At 35.7% G+C, this 18239-nt stretch overlaps 3 protein-coding genes across 8 annotated transcripts; all 3 read left to right on the forward strand.

Moving 5' to 3' along the window:
* Window positions 1–998: 998 nt before the first annotated feature.
* On the forward strand, window positions 999–4194 carry LOC100854732 (uncharacterized). The gene is made up of 3 exons (XM_010662809.3): window positions 999–1356; window positions 2645–2747; window positions 2875–4194. The coding sequence occupies exon 3, from the start codon at window positions 2928–2930 to the stop codon at window positions 3738–3740; it is 813 nt and encodes a 270-aa protein (XP_010661111.1). The 5' UTR covers window positions 999–1356; window positions 2645–2747; window positions 2875–2927; the 3' UTR covers window positions 3741–4194.
* Window positions 4195–5266: 1072 nt separating this feature from the next.
* On the forward strand, window positions 5267–9779 carry LOC100268024 (uncharacterized). Its single transcript, XM_002284155.4, has 6 exons — window positions 5267–5606; window positions 7380–7529; window positions 8112–8370; window positions 8451–8669; window positions 8805–8947; window positions 9257–9779. The coding sequence occupies exons 1-6, from the start codon at window positions 5319–5321 to the stop codon at window positions 9554–9556; spliced, it is 1359 nt and encodes a 452-aa protein (XP_002284191.1). The 5' UTR covers window positions 5267–5318; the 3' UTR covers window positions 9557–9779.
* A 3535-nt stretch (window positions 9780–13314) lies between these two features.
* On the forward strand, window positions 13315–17392 carry LOC104881704 (uncharacterized). 6 transcript variants are annotated; one of them, XM_010662811.3, is made up of 3 exons: window positions 13315–13535; window positions 15085–15156; window positions 15298–17392. In XM_010662811.3, the coding sequence occupies exon 3, from the start codon at window positions 15344–15346 to the stop codon at window positions 17015–17017; it is 1674 nt and encodes a 557-aa protein (XP_010661113.1). In that variant the 5' UTR covers window positions 13315–13535; window positions 15085–15156; window positions 15298–15343; the 3' UTR covers window positions 17018–17392. The 6 variants fall into 6 exon arrangements, with proteins under 6 accessions (XP_010661113.1, XP_010661117.1, XP_010661114.1 ...); XM_010662812.3 differs by having other exon boundaries at window positions 13535–13649; XM_010662813.2 differs by lacking the exon at window positions 13315–13535 and adding an exon at window positions 13649–13761.
* The last annotated feature ends 847 nt before the right edge of the window (window positions 17393–18239 follow it).

Consider the following 18239-nt stretch of genomic DNA (forward strand, 5'->3'; position numbering starts at 1 on the left):
TCACAACATGGATTTTTAATTGTTATATAATCTAGTTATTTTTAGAAAGCAATTTGATCAATTTGTGCAATTTTGTCACATATAGAAATAACTTGATCATATTTGAACGTAACTGCATTGAGTCATTTTCTAATATGATGAATATGAATTTGAAAAGTAAGATTCAATTTAAATTTAATCTAATTATTGAAGATGGAGGTTGGATGGTTTCATGGTAATGTAACATAGCAACTACATAGTGAGGCCTATGACTCAATAAAAATCAAATTTCAATTACTAAATTTGTATTAATTTATGAGATTTAGTCAAGAAGAAAAAGTTTCTAATGCTATATAGTGTCTTCTTAAATTGTATAAATTTATACTGAAGTAAGGATTTACACTTAGTGGACGATATATATATACACAGAATGGGAACAGACGGTTGCACTGAAGATACTATAATGGGCCGATGTTGTATCAATGGGCCTCCATTGCCAATATTGGTAGCCCACTCCTGGAGATCCAAATTTCTACGTCAGCATTTTGGTTTTTGTGGTGGGCCAAATTGAAACGGTCTTAATGGGCCTTTATGGCATAATAAGCCTTGGTCATGTGGTGCCATGTCTATCCAACTTTGCTATAAAAAACTTACCAAAAAAGAAATGAAATTTATAATTTTTTTTTCTCTTCGTTTGCCGTGCACGCTACTCATCCTAAAATTAAATTGCAAACCTTTTAATAATAGAAAAATCCAACCAAATAATTTTTAAGATTAGTTTGATTCGATTTAAATAATAGGTTGGATGCAAATTAATTTAAAGTGTAATTTATTTTGGAAATAATTAAATCAACTTGGATCTAAAATTCAAAACATATGTAAATTTTTTAATCCAAAATATAATATATACATTTAAAAATTAATTTCACCATAATTTAATAATAATAAATTACTTCAAGAATTTATATATATAATTCAGTGGATTTCATTGGATTTTTTTTATTAGGAGACAAGAATGTAGAAAATTGAACCATTAAAAAATGATTTATAAAATTCCCAAATCGAAGAATTTTGATTGAATTGGATCGCTGTTTTTCCCTTTTCGCTAATTCTGACTTGTAGGTTCCGAACTTATGGTTCCAACTACCATGACCAAGCCCTAAACGATATGGCTTTGGAACCGAAACGACGTCGTTTCTAATTCACTCGGCTCCTCTTCCCTGACGCGAGGACAGCTTTAACGAATAAAAAGGGAAAAAGGCAAATAAAACAAATGGCAGTTGGGCTCCTCGACACACCGACGTACATGGTTTGAGGACCCTCTTCTCAATCTCTCCCTCCATGTTTTCATTCGGAGTCCCGAGAAACAAACAAACGGTAAAGATCGCTTCATCTCCCAATATTGCGGATCTTCCGATTTTAATTTTATTTTTCCCTTTTATTGTATTTCAAATTGTTTTTTTTTTTTTCAATTTTTGGTGGATGAATTGGCTCGGGATTGTTCTGTTTGGTTCAATCGTGGTTTGTAATAATTTAGAGGTCCTCTAATGGTTTCTATGGGTTATGTGATAGTCTATGAATGTGGAGCATATGTGGCTCAAACAGTGAGCTTGTCTCCCAAACAATCCAAAAAGCATTTTCTTTACTCCCATTGTTGGCTCTGATCACTTTTTGATTAGATAAAATGTAATCAGTTTGTGTTTTTCTTTTCGATTGGGTTGCATATGGAGAGTGTTAGGGTTCGAAATGTTGCTTGGACTCTTATTCAGCAATCCAACGAAAAGGGGAGTGGGTTTTACTTGCTTGATGGAAATTGGGGATAATTTGATCCGAGTGGTTAATTGAAATTCTTTCTATTAATCATTGTCAATGGGTCTGCTAACATGGAGGTTAGTATTAAGTAGCAAATGGTTAGAGTGGATTCTTGCTCTGACTGGATCAAAGAAGCTGGCCTGAGCTTCAGTTAGATCTTCGTTCTGAAGTGAGCTGAGATCAGCTGAGTTTTTACCGCTATACTCCAATCATTATGGTGCTTCTGTAGCTCAGTACATCGGTGTTAATTACCAGGAAGTTGGAGTTGCAATCCATGGTGTTTATCCTTGTTGCCTCTTCAAGCTACCTGAATTTATGTGTCCTGAATCTTTTCATGAAAGGTTCACATTGAGAATCCTTCATTGGTTTGTCCATGACTTCATTTGAGCATTGAGCATAGAGCACAATAGTCAATGACTTTGTATCTTCTATGGTTAGAATCATTGAATGATATAGTTCATAGGTCAAAATTCAAGGTTGTTTCAATCTGTTCCGGATTGTATTGATCCTTAATAGTGGTTATTGGTATTCTTGATTTTTTATCAATATCCTACCTTTTGTGAGGTTGTTCTTTTTAACTGTGAACAAACATGCTTAGCAGTTTTTATTTCGATATGTAAATAAAATTTATAAAGGGGAAAAAGGAAGCAGTGAACTTTCTAGTACTCAGGACCTCTAGAATAAGCAAGATGCAGGGGGAAAAAAGAACTACAAACTGTGTACCCCTTTTAACTTCTAGCTGCACTTGAGTCGAGAAACTCCCGTAAGGAGACTTGTTCTTGGACTAAAACCAAGGTTGACTTCCAGAAAGAAATGTGTGTCTATTCACAGTCTCCCTGTAATGTGTTTTCAGGGCCATTAATCCAAGATGGAGCACTGGCTTATTCCGGTAAAGTAGATTCCATTCTGGTGGAAACTGAAATGCCTACTGAACTGGAGTCATTCAAGGAGATCTGGTGAGCACTTTACTTCCCATTTTCCTTTCAGGTATAATTTTTCTTTTAATGAGGATGCTGCTGTCATGATGGGAAGTGAACTCCTCAAGGCTTGGGCTGATGATGAATATTGCATTCTAATGTTCAGCCTGCACAAGTTTAGCAACTGATGTTCTTCTTGGAGAGAGAATCTCTACTTCCATGATGTGGAATTTTGCATCCAACTGCATAGCTGGAAGTGTTGGACTGAAGAACAACTCTCCAAAACCAACTCAAGTTGCTTCTGAATGCTCAGACGATGAGGTTTCTTCAAATATCAGCAGAGAGGAAGGTCTAGAGTGTCCAATATGCTTTGAATCTTTCAACATTGTTGAAAATGTGCCCTATGTTTTATGGTGTGGCCATACCCTCTGTAAAAATTGCATCCTTGGACTACACTGGGCTGTTGTGAAATTTCCCACTCTACCAATTCAACTTCCTCTCTTCATCTCTTGCCCATGGTGCAACCTTTTATCCTTCCGTCTCGTTTACAAGGGAAGCCTCAAGTTCCCTCGCAAGAACTACTTTCTTCTCTGGATGCTTGAGAGCATGAATGGTGACAGAGAGAAGTCTCATTCCTCGTTTTCTGGAGATCATCATCAACCAGTCTGGTCATCAGACAGCAATTTAGCCCTGGGGAGTCAAGTGAACCACAGAATCCTCAGGAGGGAACAATTTATTCACCATTCTGGACCATCAGGATCAAACCATGAAGATGGCCATGTAAATAACTACCTCACCCTTGAGAGACTACATTCTTCTCTTCACAAGTCACTGGTTTTCTTTGTTCAGCTGACAGCTAAGTTCCCATTGGTGGTCATACTTCTTCTCATTGTCTTATATGCCATACCTGCCAGTGCAGCCATTCTGGCCTTGTACATACTCATCACAGTTCTCTTTGCTCTGCCATCAGTTCTGATGCTGTACTTTGCATATCCTAGTCTGGATTGGCTGGCAAGGGAAATCATTACTTGAATGCTCTTGGTTGCTTAGCTCGTAAGCCCTGTGAATACAAGTTTGTTCCTCCACTAGAATAGCATCAGCTACTACAATTTGACGACTCCACTCTCTCCCAGGGCCTGCCCCCCTGAATCCTTCAATCTGTTTCCAGAATAATTCCAGCTTTTAGCATATCTTGTAACTGCGAGTTTTTGGAATTTGACTACTGGTGGAAGCAAGAAGTTATTTTCTTTGGGCATATACATATGGGTCCCTCTTGCAAGAAGTTGATTTCTTTGGGCATATATGCATACGGGTCCCTCTTGCAAGAAGTTAAAGCAAGTGATTATAGTCAGGGAAGTGTGATTCTATGGCTTGATTTACATGAAATCTATTTTGATATCTCTGTGTGATGTGAATGTGTAAAGAGTATGGTTTTGTTTGCCAGTGAGTTTGTTTGATATGTATATGAATACACATAGTTAGACCATGGATTGTGATCAAAATTGCATGTTTCAGAGTAATTGGAAGTTCTTTCCTTAATTACTTGGGTATTACAGGATAATCAAAATTAAAACAACATTGCTCCTAGTACAATGTCCAAAGTATCAAGAGGATGGATGCTGCATGTGATATCTCTTATCATCCTAAAAAAATGTTCTCTGACATCCAGGGCTGCGTGGGTTAAAAAATATACCAACCCGAAACCATTAGGCTGGTAACTCTTCCACATTATTAATTTTTAATTTCATTATTTATTATTTTATTTAAGATAAAGAAATATAAGAAAAAATATATTTATCTTTTAATTATATTAAATTAATGGATTTATCATTTTTATTTATATAAATTAATAAATAATGAGACATTTGATTTTTAACCTCACATTCCTTTGTAATGTAACTTTTTTTTTAAAACTACAAGACATTGAGATTAATAGGATAACTTAACTGTAGAAATAATTAAAAATCAAAAAATGATTTAAGTCTCCAAGACATTATTAGTTTCGAATAAATATAAATGAGTTTAAGATTTTTTCAAAATCAGGTGTTAATAGATTTTGTTCCATCTTACTATTAACTATTAAGTAAAAAATTATTTTAATTTATTTTATTTTAATTTTCAACTTTTTTTTAATATATATATATAATAAGATATTTTACTTTTCATATAAATAAATTATAAAAATTTATAATATCTATTTATTTATTTTTAGTATAATTTAAGATTTTAAAAGTAAAAAATACACACTACCGATGGGTACGAGAATGTTTTATATTTGTACCGTCCAATTAAATTTTTTTAATAAATATAAAAATAGATATAAATAAATGACACATGATTATTAATTGGTCGGAGGGCCTGACCCGAAACCGCCCCATTCTCATCCCCGCCGAGAATAAGTGAAAACCACCTTATTTACCTGGATGCTATTTAGTATTTTTCACCATCCACACAAAAATCCTCAAAATCCATGTAGGACAATCTATAATGGAACTCCACGTGTCACAAATATAGCCTGTAATCTCAAACCTGGGTCCGGACCATCTTGGAGGCACTACTCTACGTTCACAACTTCCAGTGGGTTTATGGTATAGAATTTTCAGAACAAAAATGGTGGCAGCCGTTGCCGTGTTCTCCCCAAAATCTTCTCTTTTGCAGAACCCCATCTCTTTCAGAGGACCTAATTCTTCTTTTCTTGGTGGATCCTTGAAGGGTCTTTGCTTGCAGTTGAAACCCAGAAACAGAAGCAGAGATTTCATCAATTTGGTGGTTGCTTCTGCTAGCAGCAGTAGCAGTAGCAGTACCAACAGCAGTGGCGGCGGCAGGTTTTATCTCAACTTCACTGGGTTTCCCTTCCCTCTTGGCCCTTTTCTCAATAGGCGCACTATTAGGACTGAGGTCGTCTTCTTTATCTTTGTCTTTGCTTCTGACTTTCCCCCTATTTTATTTTTCAAATTTCAAGAACTTGGGTTGCTGTTATTTGCTTTCTGTACCATGGAAAAAAGGGAAAATAATTATCTAGGGGTTTTATTTTTTAGATTATGATTTTGCCTATGCGTTTGCAGAGTTTTCTATACCTTTGAGTGGTGAAAAATTGTGATATTAGTGGTCATAAGCTATCTCTGGGCTGTTTGATTTTGATGCATGAACCACTGTGATTACTTGATTGGCTTACCTGTATGCCTTTTTGGACATGAGCGATCAAGTGTTCCATGAAAGCCTTTATTCTATAGATCAAGTGTTTGGTTGTTATTACTCTTTTGTGCCTTATTCTATGTAGGCTTTTTATTTTGAGTTACTTCAACTCAATATTATTGTTCAGTTGGGGAAATTGAAGAAAGCTCTCATTTCATCATCTCCCTTAATATTTGAATCATAAAAGATTCTAATGACAACCTTTTTGAAAATAATCTAGGAGAAATTTTCTTGCTAATCAATTTAGCTTTTATAAACAACACTACTTGATGATTTGGAAGGTGTTTCAGATTTCTGAGTACTAGGTATGTAGTGACCTTGGTGAGTATGTATAAGTGAAAAAACGAAAACAAAAATGTCCACAACACCTTTTCAATGCCTGTCGTCTTCGGAGGTTGGGTTGCCATGTAACAAAGCTAGAACATTTTGTGACTTAGGCTGCATAACAATTTTTTCCAATTTTTAAGCAGAAATTTGTAAGTTAACTAAGTTGGAACTTGGAAGTAGGTGGACGTGTTAGGACAATAAGTCGTTATTGTTTGTTGGTAACTTTATTCCATTTTATTTTTTGGCTTAAGACTCTTTTTAAAGAGTGACTTATTCTCATTGAAGATTCATGGTTACTGTTTCATCCAATCGAAAAGTCACTAGTACATCTAAAAAGGTTTGATTTGTGGCAAGTTAGGTAATCAAAGGTATAATAAGGATCGGTATGTTTTTTTGGATTAAAAAATATTTTATTTAATATTTAAAAACTGTAGGGACCCCTTGAGTAGGGAACAACGCTCTAGCATTGGTATCGCTTAAGCGCTCCTATTGAATCTTGCCATAATATGACAAAATATTTTCGAGATATTCACCCAAATTGAGTTTGGAAACTTTGAGATACTGATTCCCTTCGACTTATATCTTATATATACCTCATTATAACTCTTCTAGGGTGAGAGATTTTGGAGGAATTTTATCGAAGAGTGAGCCTAACAAGCCACACCATTCCCAATCTCTCAAGAAAGATTCAAGCGTTGAATCTAGGGTTGTTGAAGACCTGTATCCCTGATGCGATTGGAGGTTGTTGCATTCAGGACGTGGAACAAGTTGTAAGTATTGGAGAGTAAGTCTTTAGGGTAAAACTGTCAGGTAAATCTATGTAACTTAATCTTATATAGTGGATTTAGATCAAAGGTCTTATATATCGTGGTTTTTTATCTCCACGGTTAGTGTGGGGGTTTTTTCACATAAAAAAATTTCTGTGTCTCATTGCTTATTTTTGTGATTATTGTGATTACTTTGATCATATATATATTATCTTTGATATCTCGTAGGTTTAATTGAGTTAAAAACTCATATCCCTATTTAAGAAATATTTTAAATACATCCATTCACCCCCTCTAGGTATTACCCTACTTGGCCTAGGTTTTTCAGGTTGTTTTTCATTACAGAAACTAATCCTTTCCATCGCATAAATGTCCTTGGTAGGCTGTGAAGGACTGCATATGGCTATTCGAGCAAGAGCAAGCTTTGGGCTTCAGCAGTGTCTCAACAAACATTCGAATGACAGTTATAAAGCTCAAATCTGGAGGACTATGGGTCCATGCACCCATTGCACCTACCAAGGAGTGTATTCAGGTTCTGTTTAGTTCTCTATTTTTACTCATGTGTCCATCGATACTTGTAAGACACTATGGCAGCAATTGTATCTGCCTAAAGCCAAAATGTTGCATTTTATTTTCATCGTATTTGAAAATGAGTCTTTTTTCTCCCATATTGTTATCATGAGTTTTAGGTGTTTTCTTAACATGTTTTTTTTTTTTTTTTCCGAAAAGGTCATTCAAGTTTTTGTGACATCCCTCCCCCAACCCCATCATTTTGTTTAATTGCTTGGGTTGTTAATCCATTTTGCACAAAGAATCCAAGTATTCAGATGCTGATCAAAGTGAAGCTAAGTCCACTCATTTCCACATGGTTTCAAAATGCCTTGATATTGAACAAGTCAGTTTCTTGGTGGGCTATCCAAGAATGGTACTGTGCTAGAAGGATATGGAATCTGGTATAGGATGAAGTTAGTCATCTTTGTTTACCAGATATATAAAAACTCCATTTTCTTGCTCACTTTGATTATTTCAATCCATCTTTTGCAAGCTATGCATATTTTCTTTCTGATTCACCAATGAATCTTGATTTACAAGGGATTGTTTTGCTTCTTGGCAGCTTGTGAAGGAGTTGGGGGCTCCAGTAGAATACATCATCCTTCCTACATTTGCTTATGAGCATAAAATATTTGTTGGCCCATTTTCTAGAAAGTTCCCTCAGGCACAGATATGGGTGGCACCAAGACAATGGAGTTGGCCTTTGAATTTGCCACTTGAGTTTTTTGGAATTTTCCGTGCCAAAACATTGAAAGATGAGGATATGTCGACACCTTGGGCTAGTGAGATTGAACAAAAAGTTCTAAGCTCACCTGAAGTTGGTAATGTTAATCACACAAGCATGATTCAACTTTATCCTGATGAAGCATTAGTTTGAATTGTGCTCTTTGAATCATTTCAGGAATAGGACCATATGTGGAGGTAGCTTTTTATCATAAGCGTTCAAGAACACTACTGGTAACGGACGCGGTAATTTTTGTCCCAAGGCAACCACCTGAATGTATTAGCAAAGAATCACTTTTGGCATCTGCAAAGAATGGTTTGGCAGTAAAACTTCTTAGTAAAGGAAAGGAAGTCCCTGAGGAATCAGTAGTTGATAATAAGATGAACCGTCAAAAAGGTTAGTCCTCTCTTCCATTTCAAACGGCTCCAAATTTCCTAAATTAGAAGTGAAATTAAGAAAAATGCCACTGCAACTCGGGTTGAACATGTGCTTGAAATGAAAGGAATTGACTAGCGTAGATTGTTGGTGCAGGGTGGGAAAGAATGGTTCTTCAAATACTATTTCTTGGTCCATCAAATCTGTTGGAACCTAATGCTAGCTTTGCTCAGATGTCACAGAAGCTGATTGTTTCGCCTATTGTAAAGACACTGGTTTTTAGCAAAGTTCCTGAAAAGGTAAAAAACAATCTGGCAATTTTTTTTGAGCATCTGTAGCTAGTCTCATTACCATTTATAAAAGTGCGCCCTATCATGGTACAGAGGAGTGCTTCCAATCACTGAGCATAAACGTGAAAGGAGATTCCCCTGTCATGTCTCATGGTAGCATATTTTGAGTAGATCCTCACCACATTTGGTTTATGTCTCAAACAAATCCCGTTTTAAGTTTAGACGACAATCTCAGGGATAAAGTAAAAATTGCGAGTCCTGACTTTCAGAAAATGTTTTAAGTTTGACCATCTCTTGCATGTTTCTTAAAAATTCCAGGTCAGGGATTGGATTGATGGAATCACACAGGACTGGAGGTTCAAGAGAATAATTCCTGCTCATTTTTCAGCTCCAATAAATGCAAGCAGGTCTGATTTCTTAGCAGCATTTGCATTTCTTGACGACCTCCTGGGTGAACGTTATGTTACTCGGCCTTCACTCTCTCTTCTCTTCACATCACTCATGGGGAAGGCTGCAAGCTACTTCCCTCCAGATGACATGAAAACATTATCATCCCTTGATGAATTTCTAGTCTCTGTTGGAGTTGTGAAGAAGACAGTCTCAGGCCGGAAACGATGATAAAACAGGCCTTGTAAGTTCCCTTTAAAGCTCCTCCACCTATTAAACAAAAAACACCCAATCATGTAGTGAAGTATCACCATAGATTTTTATATCACCAATTCACCATTGTTCCATCCTTTCACCTATAGAAAGAAATGCTAAGTATAGTTTTAGTACTGCAATAGTAAGAGAATTTTGGATGAAAAAATTTGAAGTTCCTTGTATATTTCGTTCACAAGAAGAGCTTGGCGTCTTCCCATTTTCGTTTCTTTTGTTTTTTTTTTTTTTTTTTCATCTGGGCCCTATGGCCAAGGGGTTTGATTCCAGGTCTGTCTCTACTCTGCTTCCTAACTTACTGACTAAGCAAACACTAAAAAAAGTATGCTGACTAAGCAAACACAAAAAACAAAAGAAAAAAAAAGTATGCTAGCTAAGCAAACACAGAGTAAACATCACTGGGAGTAGAACCTTTCTTTCATAGGAGCCCCACCTAAGAAGAAATATCAAATAGTTGGAGAATTTTTTTAGCAATTTCGCATCCCTATAAACTATTGTTGCATATGTAAACCATGAAAATAATCACCTCCTGAGGTGCAAAAACTAGGCCACCTACCATGGCATTAGAGGAATCCAAACATGCTTCCCCTGATACCTAGAGGTTTTGGTCCATTCAGGACTCCAACCTAAGAACAATATTGCTTGAAATATTCAAGAAGATGACCGACAGTTAGGTGGGGATAAAGGACTAAGGATACGTTACCATGGGGTCCAACCAATTAAAAATTGGACTTCAGCACAAGATGCAAAAAGCAACTAGGCGACGGCGTGACGGTTCTCCATTCCCTGAAGAATGGAAGTTTCTGTTTACCGGTCAAGGAAGACCTCTCTTATGGATGGTTGTGGCCATCAGACTTTGAAGATGGGAAAAAAATAAAATCAGGTTAGACTGAGGGGCAATGGTCTCATTATGGATATAATCAGCTTTTGGTTGGAGGGTCACCTCCCTAACTAACCTCGTCCCACCAACACGGATGGGGGTTCATTCTCAAACACATATTATATATTACACATAGATAGAAGGGAGGAAAAGGGATAAAGTTTTGATGTCCTTGTGGCCCAGCACTTGAGTGAGAAATGATCACTTTTCTGGTTCCATTATTACCAATAAAGAACACACTAGCAGATCTGAAGCATGATGTGTATGTAGAGAGAGTCAGAGAAAGAGGAGAATCCAAGGTGTTTTTTTTTTTTTTTTTTTCTGGATACAATGTGAAAAAGAATTGGCCTTGGGGCATGCCTCCTTATCTTGATGGCTCCATCATCTCCTTTTTATTTGCCCCCCCATCCATAGGAAATGATTAACAGACATGAATTTTCCCTCAGAAAGTAGGGCAAGCCCTCTTCTAGGAAAAGTCAATTGCCAATCCTCCAAGTGTATCAGATGCCATGAACACAACTCTGGAAGATTAGGGCAAAGGGGAGAGAGAGTAATGATTGATAGATTTGGTACTCTAACCCCATTTGAGCATTGATGAAATTTGAAGTAGTTTTAATATTTTGATTGAGAACAGAGTGTCATGATCATAGTGACACCATGTTTTTGGTGAGAAAATTATGCCAACAATGACCTTTCAGCCTCCAGCTTAAGACACCACCCCATCACCTATTTTTCAATTTTCAATTGAAAAAAAAGGCGAATAAAGGCCACCAAAACTTGAATAAGAAAATAGAACCCATTAATTTTTCTAGATGGCTTAACTCATACTCATTAACAATTCTACCAGCCCCAAATCAAAATAACAAAGGTAGAACTTCCTCCATGTATATATCACCTAACATCTCATCTATCACCCCATTGCCTTGCCTCCACTTCCCACCCACCAAACTCTTTTTAGTACAAAATTTGTAATTCTTTCAACTGCCTCTGCCTCTGCATTAAATAGTAAATGTGATGCTTTATTTTATTAGTTTGAAAATAAAGAAGAAAAAGTCCTACTCTACCACCAACTTAGATGTAATTTTGTTTTTTTCAAGTGTTGTTTAACTAATCCTATCAAAAGAGTTTTTGATATTTCCCAAAAAGAAATATGTGGGATTATAAAAGGAAATAAGATGAAGATAAGAAGAATGAGTAGGGAAGGAGTTGAAAAGCCAATTTTTGGTATTAGACATGTAAAACTATTTTGATTTTGATTTAAAAAATGTATCCCAGATGATTACCCTTGTGGCAGTGGCACCACCCATTTCCTTGACCTTGTTTTTGGTGATTGGTGAATGGACTCATTTTCCTGAGAAAATAAAAAGAGAATAATTGCAAACGTGGGTGACATGATCTCACTCGTTTGGGTTTCAAATAATAACATAAGGGTTGCCCATTAAACAATTCACGTCCTAAGATGACAAACCCTAACATCTGTTTACTTCTTTAAATTATTAGGGTTATTACAATCATCACATAATGTTGAGAAAAGATTCAAAATTTCCCACCATCATTCTCTATTTTGTATTTTCTCAGTTTCTGATGGGTCTGGGTGGGTCTCAGGGAGGGACGTAGGGATGTCCACGCGCTTCCGACGGCGAGTGTTTGACGCGCCCTATTTATCACGATATTGACTTGTAGGCTTGTAGCACGCTAACCAATTCAATATTTAGATTTCAGAGTCTGAAAAACGTGGCATGATTAAATGGACCGACCCCAATTAATTATCTCCAATTTCATTATCATATCATGTTTCTAGAAAATTCTAAACCACCGACTATCCTTTTCTATAAATATCATATAAATTTTTAAATCTAATACAAATATATATCCAAACAATTTTTTATTTACAATAAATTTTGGGAAGAAGCCAAAATACTTGTATATGATCATACCCACTATATTTTCGATGTTAACATATATTTTTGTTTAATATATATATTATTATTTTTTGATATTTCCATTAAAATCAATATTCTTATCATAAATAAAAATTTACATGAAATTTACGATTAAATTTGGACCATTGCACGGAGATAGATAGAAATGAAATTGAAGTGCAATGAAAAAAACACTTATATGAGAGGTAGTATTTTTATGGTTGTTTATAATAAGTTTTTTTTTAAAATAATAAACGTTTTAATTTTATTTTTCAAATAAATTTATAACGCATTATTTTAATCCAATAGGACTAAGTTTTTAAAATTTTCACACAAAATTCTTATTTTGTTTTTCATTATTAAAATATGAGATCCCTTATTTAAACTCTCTATTAAGGCTTTATTAAAAATTTTGTTCAATTTTGTAAAGGTATTAAGGAATTATTCAATTCGATAAATAAGAGAAAAAAATTCCTATATTTTAGAAAATAATTAATTGAGAATCGAGAAATATATCTTTATTAAACTCTCTATTAAGTCCTTGTTAAAAATTTTGTTCAAATTTCCATAAATAAGTGAAAAAATCTTATATTTTAGAAAATAATTAAATAGGAATAAAGAAATATAACTTTTTCTAGAGGTGATAAATATAAATTTAAAGGCAAAGATATTTAAAAAATTAGCAATTATAATTTCAATTTTCAAAACTCAAAAAGAAAAAGAAAGAACAATTAGATCATAATAATTAATTACATATTATAATAAGGAACTTCTTATTAAATTGGAATAAATAAATATAAAAATCAATCAAAAGTTAGAATAAATATATAAAAAAAAGTAATAAAAAAAAACTCAGAGGAAAATAAAATCGTCAATTTATCCTTAAACGATAAATTGTCATGGCAAATAATCGAGGTCTGGTTTGGTGGGGACTGCCGCAGGCGACCAATTCCCATCTCCCTCCCTCCCTCCTTTTCTCTCTTTTAACTCTCTCTAAGACTCTCTCTGGAGATTCTGTCCGCAACAAACGCGCAATTGAAGCGGAGAAAAGCAAATAAAGTGTGAGAGAAAAGGGCATAAGGCCAGAAAACTGCTAAAAAAACTGTTGCTTGCACGATCGCTCAAGCTAAACCAAAAGGTGGGGTTCTTCCTCGGCCATGCTTCATTCACTCTTTCATTTTTTTTCCCCTCATTTCTGTTGCTTTTTCTTCGCTTTCTGGCAAAGTTGTGTTTGGTTTCCGAGAAAAAGAAGGTACCCACTTGACGCGTTTCCGTTCTGTTTCATTAGTATTAATGGGTTGGTCCTTTTTCTCTGTTTTGCATCATGGGGTTGCAGAAACATCTAATCTTTGTGATTGATTGGGGTACGGTGTGAAACCCTTCCTTTGGCTTCATTTTCTGGAATGGTTTTGTTGTGGAATCTGTGCTGTGGTGTATGAAAAGATGGTGTGTTTTTTTTATTTGTTCTTTGTTGCATCTTTGTTAAAGTTAATGGGACTTGTTTCTGATTCATTTATAGTGATCGGGTTTCAAACTGGAACTGTGATCAATGGGTGTTTATCAATTTGGTTTGGTTGTTTGTCTGATTCAGAGTGTTCTGTCCTGTGGTTTAGGACGGTCTGGTTTGTACTCTTATGAACCAATCCAAGTTTGCTTACTTCATTGAAGATCTTCTTTTTTTTTTTCTTTTTCTTTTTTCCTGTTCATTATATTTCTTATCTGAAATTCCCTCTCTTTTGGGCTGAGATACGTATATGAGATTTTCTTTTTCTTTTTCTTTTTCTGACCATTTGCTTCATTTATTAAATAAATAAAAAAGATGCAAAAATCCTCTGTTTGATTCGCCAGTTCATTGATGCCGTCAAGCAATAGTGGAATGTTTTTTATGTATATGAATTTGGAAGAGATTGATAGTTAGTGTCTTATAGTTTCCGATTCAGTCACCAAACTGTTCTGTTAATTTGTTTTTGTTTTTCTTTGTTTTTTTTCCATCTTATTTTCATTCACATGTAGGTTTCCTTTTGCTTAATGGTAATATTGCAAGAAATTGGCATTTCGTTTGTATTTTCTCAATCTATTTATCACAAAGTGATGCTTTTCAGAGTGAAATCTCAAATATTAAGCATTTTCTTCACTATTGCTGAAATCCAGAAACAGTGGAAAAATAGGATTGGCTTGGAAAAGAATTTAAAATAGTAGAAAATTTTGAGTCTGTTTGTGTCTCAACCTTTAAAAATTTTCATGAAGGAGTCAATTTGTCCTCCTACAGATGTTTGTGTTTGTTCCTATTTGTGTTCCATTACTGCACTCATAGATTGTTCAATCATTCAAATTTTGCGACCTATCAAAAAAAAAAAAATCATTCAAATTTTGCTGTTCTCTCTTGTACTCTGTATTGGTTAAGGACAATTATGGATATTGTGCATATTCAAGTTTTGATCCAAAAGACACAGAAAAAGAGTTTTAATCATCATTAAGATCATGAAAAGCTTTTGCCCAGAAAGAGTTTATACATCTTATTTTCTTTCTGGTAGTTTGCATGGATGACATGATTTCATTGTTTTTTTGATCTCTGACGGACTTTGATTGCATGTTTTCCTCTTCTTTTATATATCATTTAAATCAACAGTATTAATGAGCTTCTATTTATCCCAATAAATATGGTGGATGTTTAATTTTGCTTTCAGGTTGAAGATCTAGTGTCATTTTCTTGAGCTCATAGTTGTCTTGGAATTGTAATAATATCATTTGAGTTCTTGGTGAGTCCTGTTCCTTGTACTGCTATTGATATATTTATTTTTTATTATATGTAGGTTGTTTTTTCTTTTCATTTAATCTAGTCTAGTTCATTCACAAATTTTTCTTTACACAATTATTAATTAGATTTGGTTGATTTTCAGGGTGTGGACTCACAGTTTGAAGTTCTGTGGTTTCCTTCTCCCTGTTATGGCTGAGGAGAGTATTGATATGCCAATGAGCCCAGAGATGACTAAGCCAGGAGGAGGAAATATAAGAAGAAACTCTACAGGAACACCATTTTTTTTGAGCAGTGGGGAAAAACCTGTCCCTCATTATCTCAGAGCTTCTATTGGCTCCTGCCATGATTTCTGTAAATATGGGAGAAAACATGCATTTGAAGCAAAAGCAAGGAGTCCTATACGCAAAATAAATATAACATCACAACCACCTGATGCTAAAAATCCAGTGGACAAGGTAGTTCAGGCAGAGAGGAAAAGGGCAACCATGGTTAAACTCAAGCCTTCACCTAATTCCAAAGCCGGTTTTCCTCAAAGCACCAAAATCATCAAGTTGGAAGTTTCATCACCTTCAAAGAAAGTAGAAGTCTCTTTGAAACATGCTTCAGCAAATGCTAGAGGAATAACTGATGTCTCATCAACTATGAATAAAGTAGAAGCCTCTTCAAAACGAGCGCCACCGAATGCTAGAGGAATAACTCAGAATGCAAAACATACGACTCCTGTGAAGCTGAAACCTATGGCAGTGAAGCCATTGGCTTCACCTGACCCTTTAAAAGGTTCAAGTGGGAGAAGAAACAGTGACATCAATATAGGCCCAAAGACAGGGATCTCCAAAGTGCTGGTGTCCCCGGCAGCTAGGTTGTCCCCCAAACATTCTGTTGATGTTGCAAGTTTAGATGCAAGAAAAAACAGGAGTTTGGATGTTGTTTCTCCTTTGAAGAATCAGAACAGGATCAGAAAAGCTGAGCCCCAGCAACCAAAAAACAATAAGATCCAGGAGAAAACCTTGAGAACTACATTATTCCGCAAACCTTCTATCAATCGAGTTACAAGCTTAAATGCAAGAAAGTACAAGAACCTGAAAGTGGTTTCTCCACTGAAGAATCTGAACAGAACCAGAAAAGCAGAAATCCAGCCACCAGATGATGGCAAGGTCATAGAAAAAACCTTGTATGTTGTCATGACAGATACTGACAACAAAACCTTGGGCTCAGCTCCAGATGGAAGCCCTACTATTAAATTGTCTCCATCTCCATCATTGTCGCCAGCAGAGTCTTCATCCCAACCAACTTCTCCATCTTTGTCATCCCAGGAAGAAGAAGATCAAGGGGAGTCTGAGTATACTATTAGTGATGCTGATGATTTCATCTTGGAAGACAATGAAACTGGAAACATGAATGAAGCTGAAAATTCTGAAGGGGAATACAAAAGAAGGCCACAGAAGGCTGGGTTGGTTCATTCTGAAGATGAAGAATGCTCAGCTGTGAAGCTAAATTTCAGGAGGGGAAAGGTGCTTGACCTTCATTCTGAAAACAAAGGTCCAAGGAGGCTCAGATTTAGGCGAGGGAAACTGTTAGGGGAGAACCAGAATGGCAAGAATGATGCTGGGAGAAGAAGCTTTAAGAGGAGAGGAGTGGATGGTGATACAAATGGTACTAAGGATGAATCTGAAAAAGTTGTTTTGAGACATCAAGATGTGCAGGGAAAGAAAGATGCGCAGGGTCTGCTCAATAATGTAATTGAAGAAACAGCGAGTAAGCTTGTGGAAACCAGGAAGAGTAAGGTTAAGGCCTTGGTGGGTGCTTTTGAAACAGTAATCTCCCTTCAAGAGACTAAGCCCTCTACAAATACTGTCACTTAATTTGAAAAGGAACTTTGTCTTCTTCAACAATGCATTGGATTAGTAAAGAGTGGTAAAAGAATAACCTTAAGCTTGTCAGGGTAGAAGTGCAGTTTACAAGTTTGGGGAGCACCCTTTGAACTCACAAAATGTAAAGGTAGATTTTTTTGGGTGAGGCTTAGAAAGCCTGAATGGTGGAGTTGAATGGGGATTCTTGTGTGTACTGATCTTGACATGTTTCATATTCATTTCCTGCAGGGTATGCTTCTTGCTTTCTCTTCAGATTTATACTAATGTGATTGATTTGTATCTTGTGAATGAAACTACTGGAGACTCATATGACTTTTATCTACCTTGAGTGGCAAAAGAAAAGCTTCATTGCTTGGAATTATTCAAGAGAGGATGTATCTTTGAATTGTCAGAGTCCCCACCTCTGCTGGATCTAGTTTTGATTTGTTTTCTAGATATTCTTTTCTTTTTTCTCTTCCCTCCTGATCAAAATATATTTATGCTAGTGCTAGTATGGCATTTTTCCTCATAGACTCTTGTTATGTTTAAGGACCTGTTTGCTTTAGGTATTAGCACAACTCCAGAATGTTGATTATGTATGCTATGGTTGAATTGGTTTGAATCCCTAATAGTCCCTTAGTGGGTGATATAGAAGATAAGGATCAATTCCTAATGGGGGGAATCAATCTCACCCAGTATGTGATGGTGCCTTGATGCTCTCTGATGTTATGCAAATTTTTATGAATGGGGCAAGCTGAAAATGCGCTAACAAGTCTCCTGCAATAAAGCTTTTGAAACTCATGGCCACTTTTCCTGCTAGTCATAATATTCATACCTATGACAGATATGTTCGAGGAGCTTGGCTGTATTTTCTCTCCGGAGATAATGAGAGGAAGTTTGTATTAATTGCAAATGGAAATATAGAAATTTATGTAGTCTATTTTAGTTTATGGTATTGCATTCTCTGAGTAAGCTCTTTTCAATCTTCCTTGTTCTGTGTTGCTGAACAGTTGTGTGTTTTGATTATAATGGTGATGACAAACCCACTTACCAAGTAGCAACCCCATACCAGGATTGCTCAAAAGTCAAAACTAAACTTTAATGACCAAATCCATGTGGATTGTCCTCCTACTATTATTCCTAAGTCCTAACCTATCATCTTGTTTTAGTCTTTTAGATGGCACTTGAAATATGGAATAAAGTTTCCTTCCTATCGTGATTAAAAAAAGTAAAT

The sequence above is a fragment of the Vitis vinifera genome, chromosome 14, assembly GCF_030704535.1.
Source record: "Vitis vinifera cultivar Pinot Noir 40024 chromosome 14, ASM3070453v1".
Classification (NCBI taxonomy): domain Eukaryota; kingdom Viridiplantae; phylum Streptophyta; class Magnoliopsida; order Vitales; family Vitaceae; genus Vitis; species Vitis vinifera.

Coding starts and splice junctions, on each gene's coding strand:
- LOC100854732 (XM_010662809.3), top strand. CDS start 2,928: ATGATGTGGAATTTTGCATCCAACTGCATAGCTGGAAGTGTTGGACTG.
- LOC100268024 (XM_002284155.4), top strand. CDS start 5,319: ATGGTGGCAGCCGTTGCCGTGTTCTCCCCAAAATCTTCTCTTTTGCAG. Junction 7,530..8,111: donor CTACCAAGGAGTGTATTCAG/GTTCTGTTTAGT, acceptor GCTTCTTGGCAG/CTTGTGAAGGAGTTGGGGGC. Junction 8,371..8,450: donor TCTAAGCTCACCTGAAGTTG/GTAATGTTAATC, acceptor GAATCATTTCAG/GAATAGGACCATATGTGGAG.
- LOC104881704 (XM_010662810.3), top strand. CDS start 13,555: ATGCTTCATTCACTCTTTCATTTTTTTTCCCCTCATTTCTGTTGCTTT. Junction 13,650..15,297: donor TGGTTTCCGAGAAAAAGAAG/GTACCCACTTGA, acceptor GTTGATTTTCAG/GGTGTGGACTCACAGTTTGA.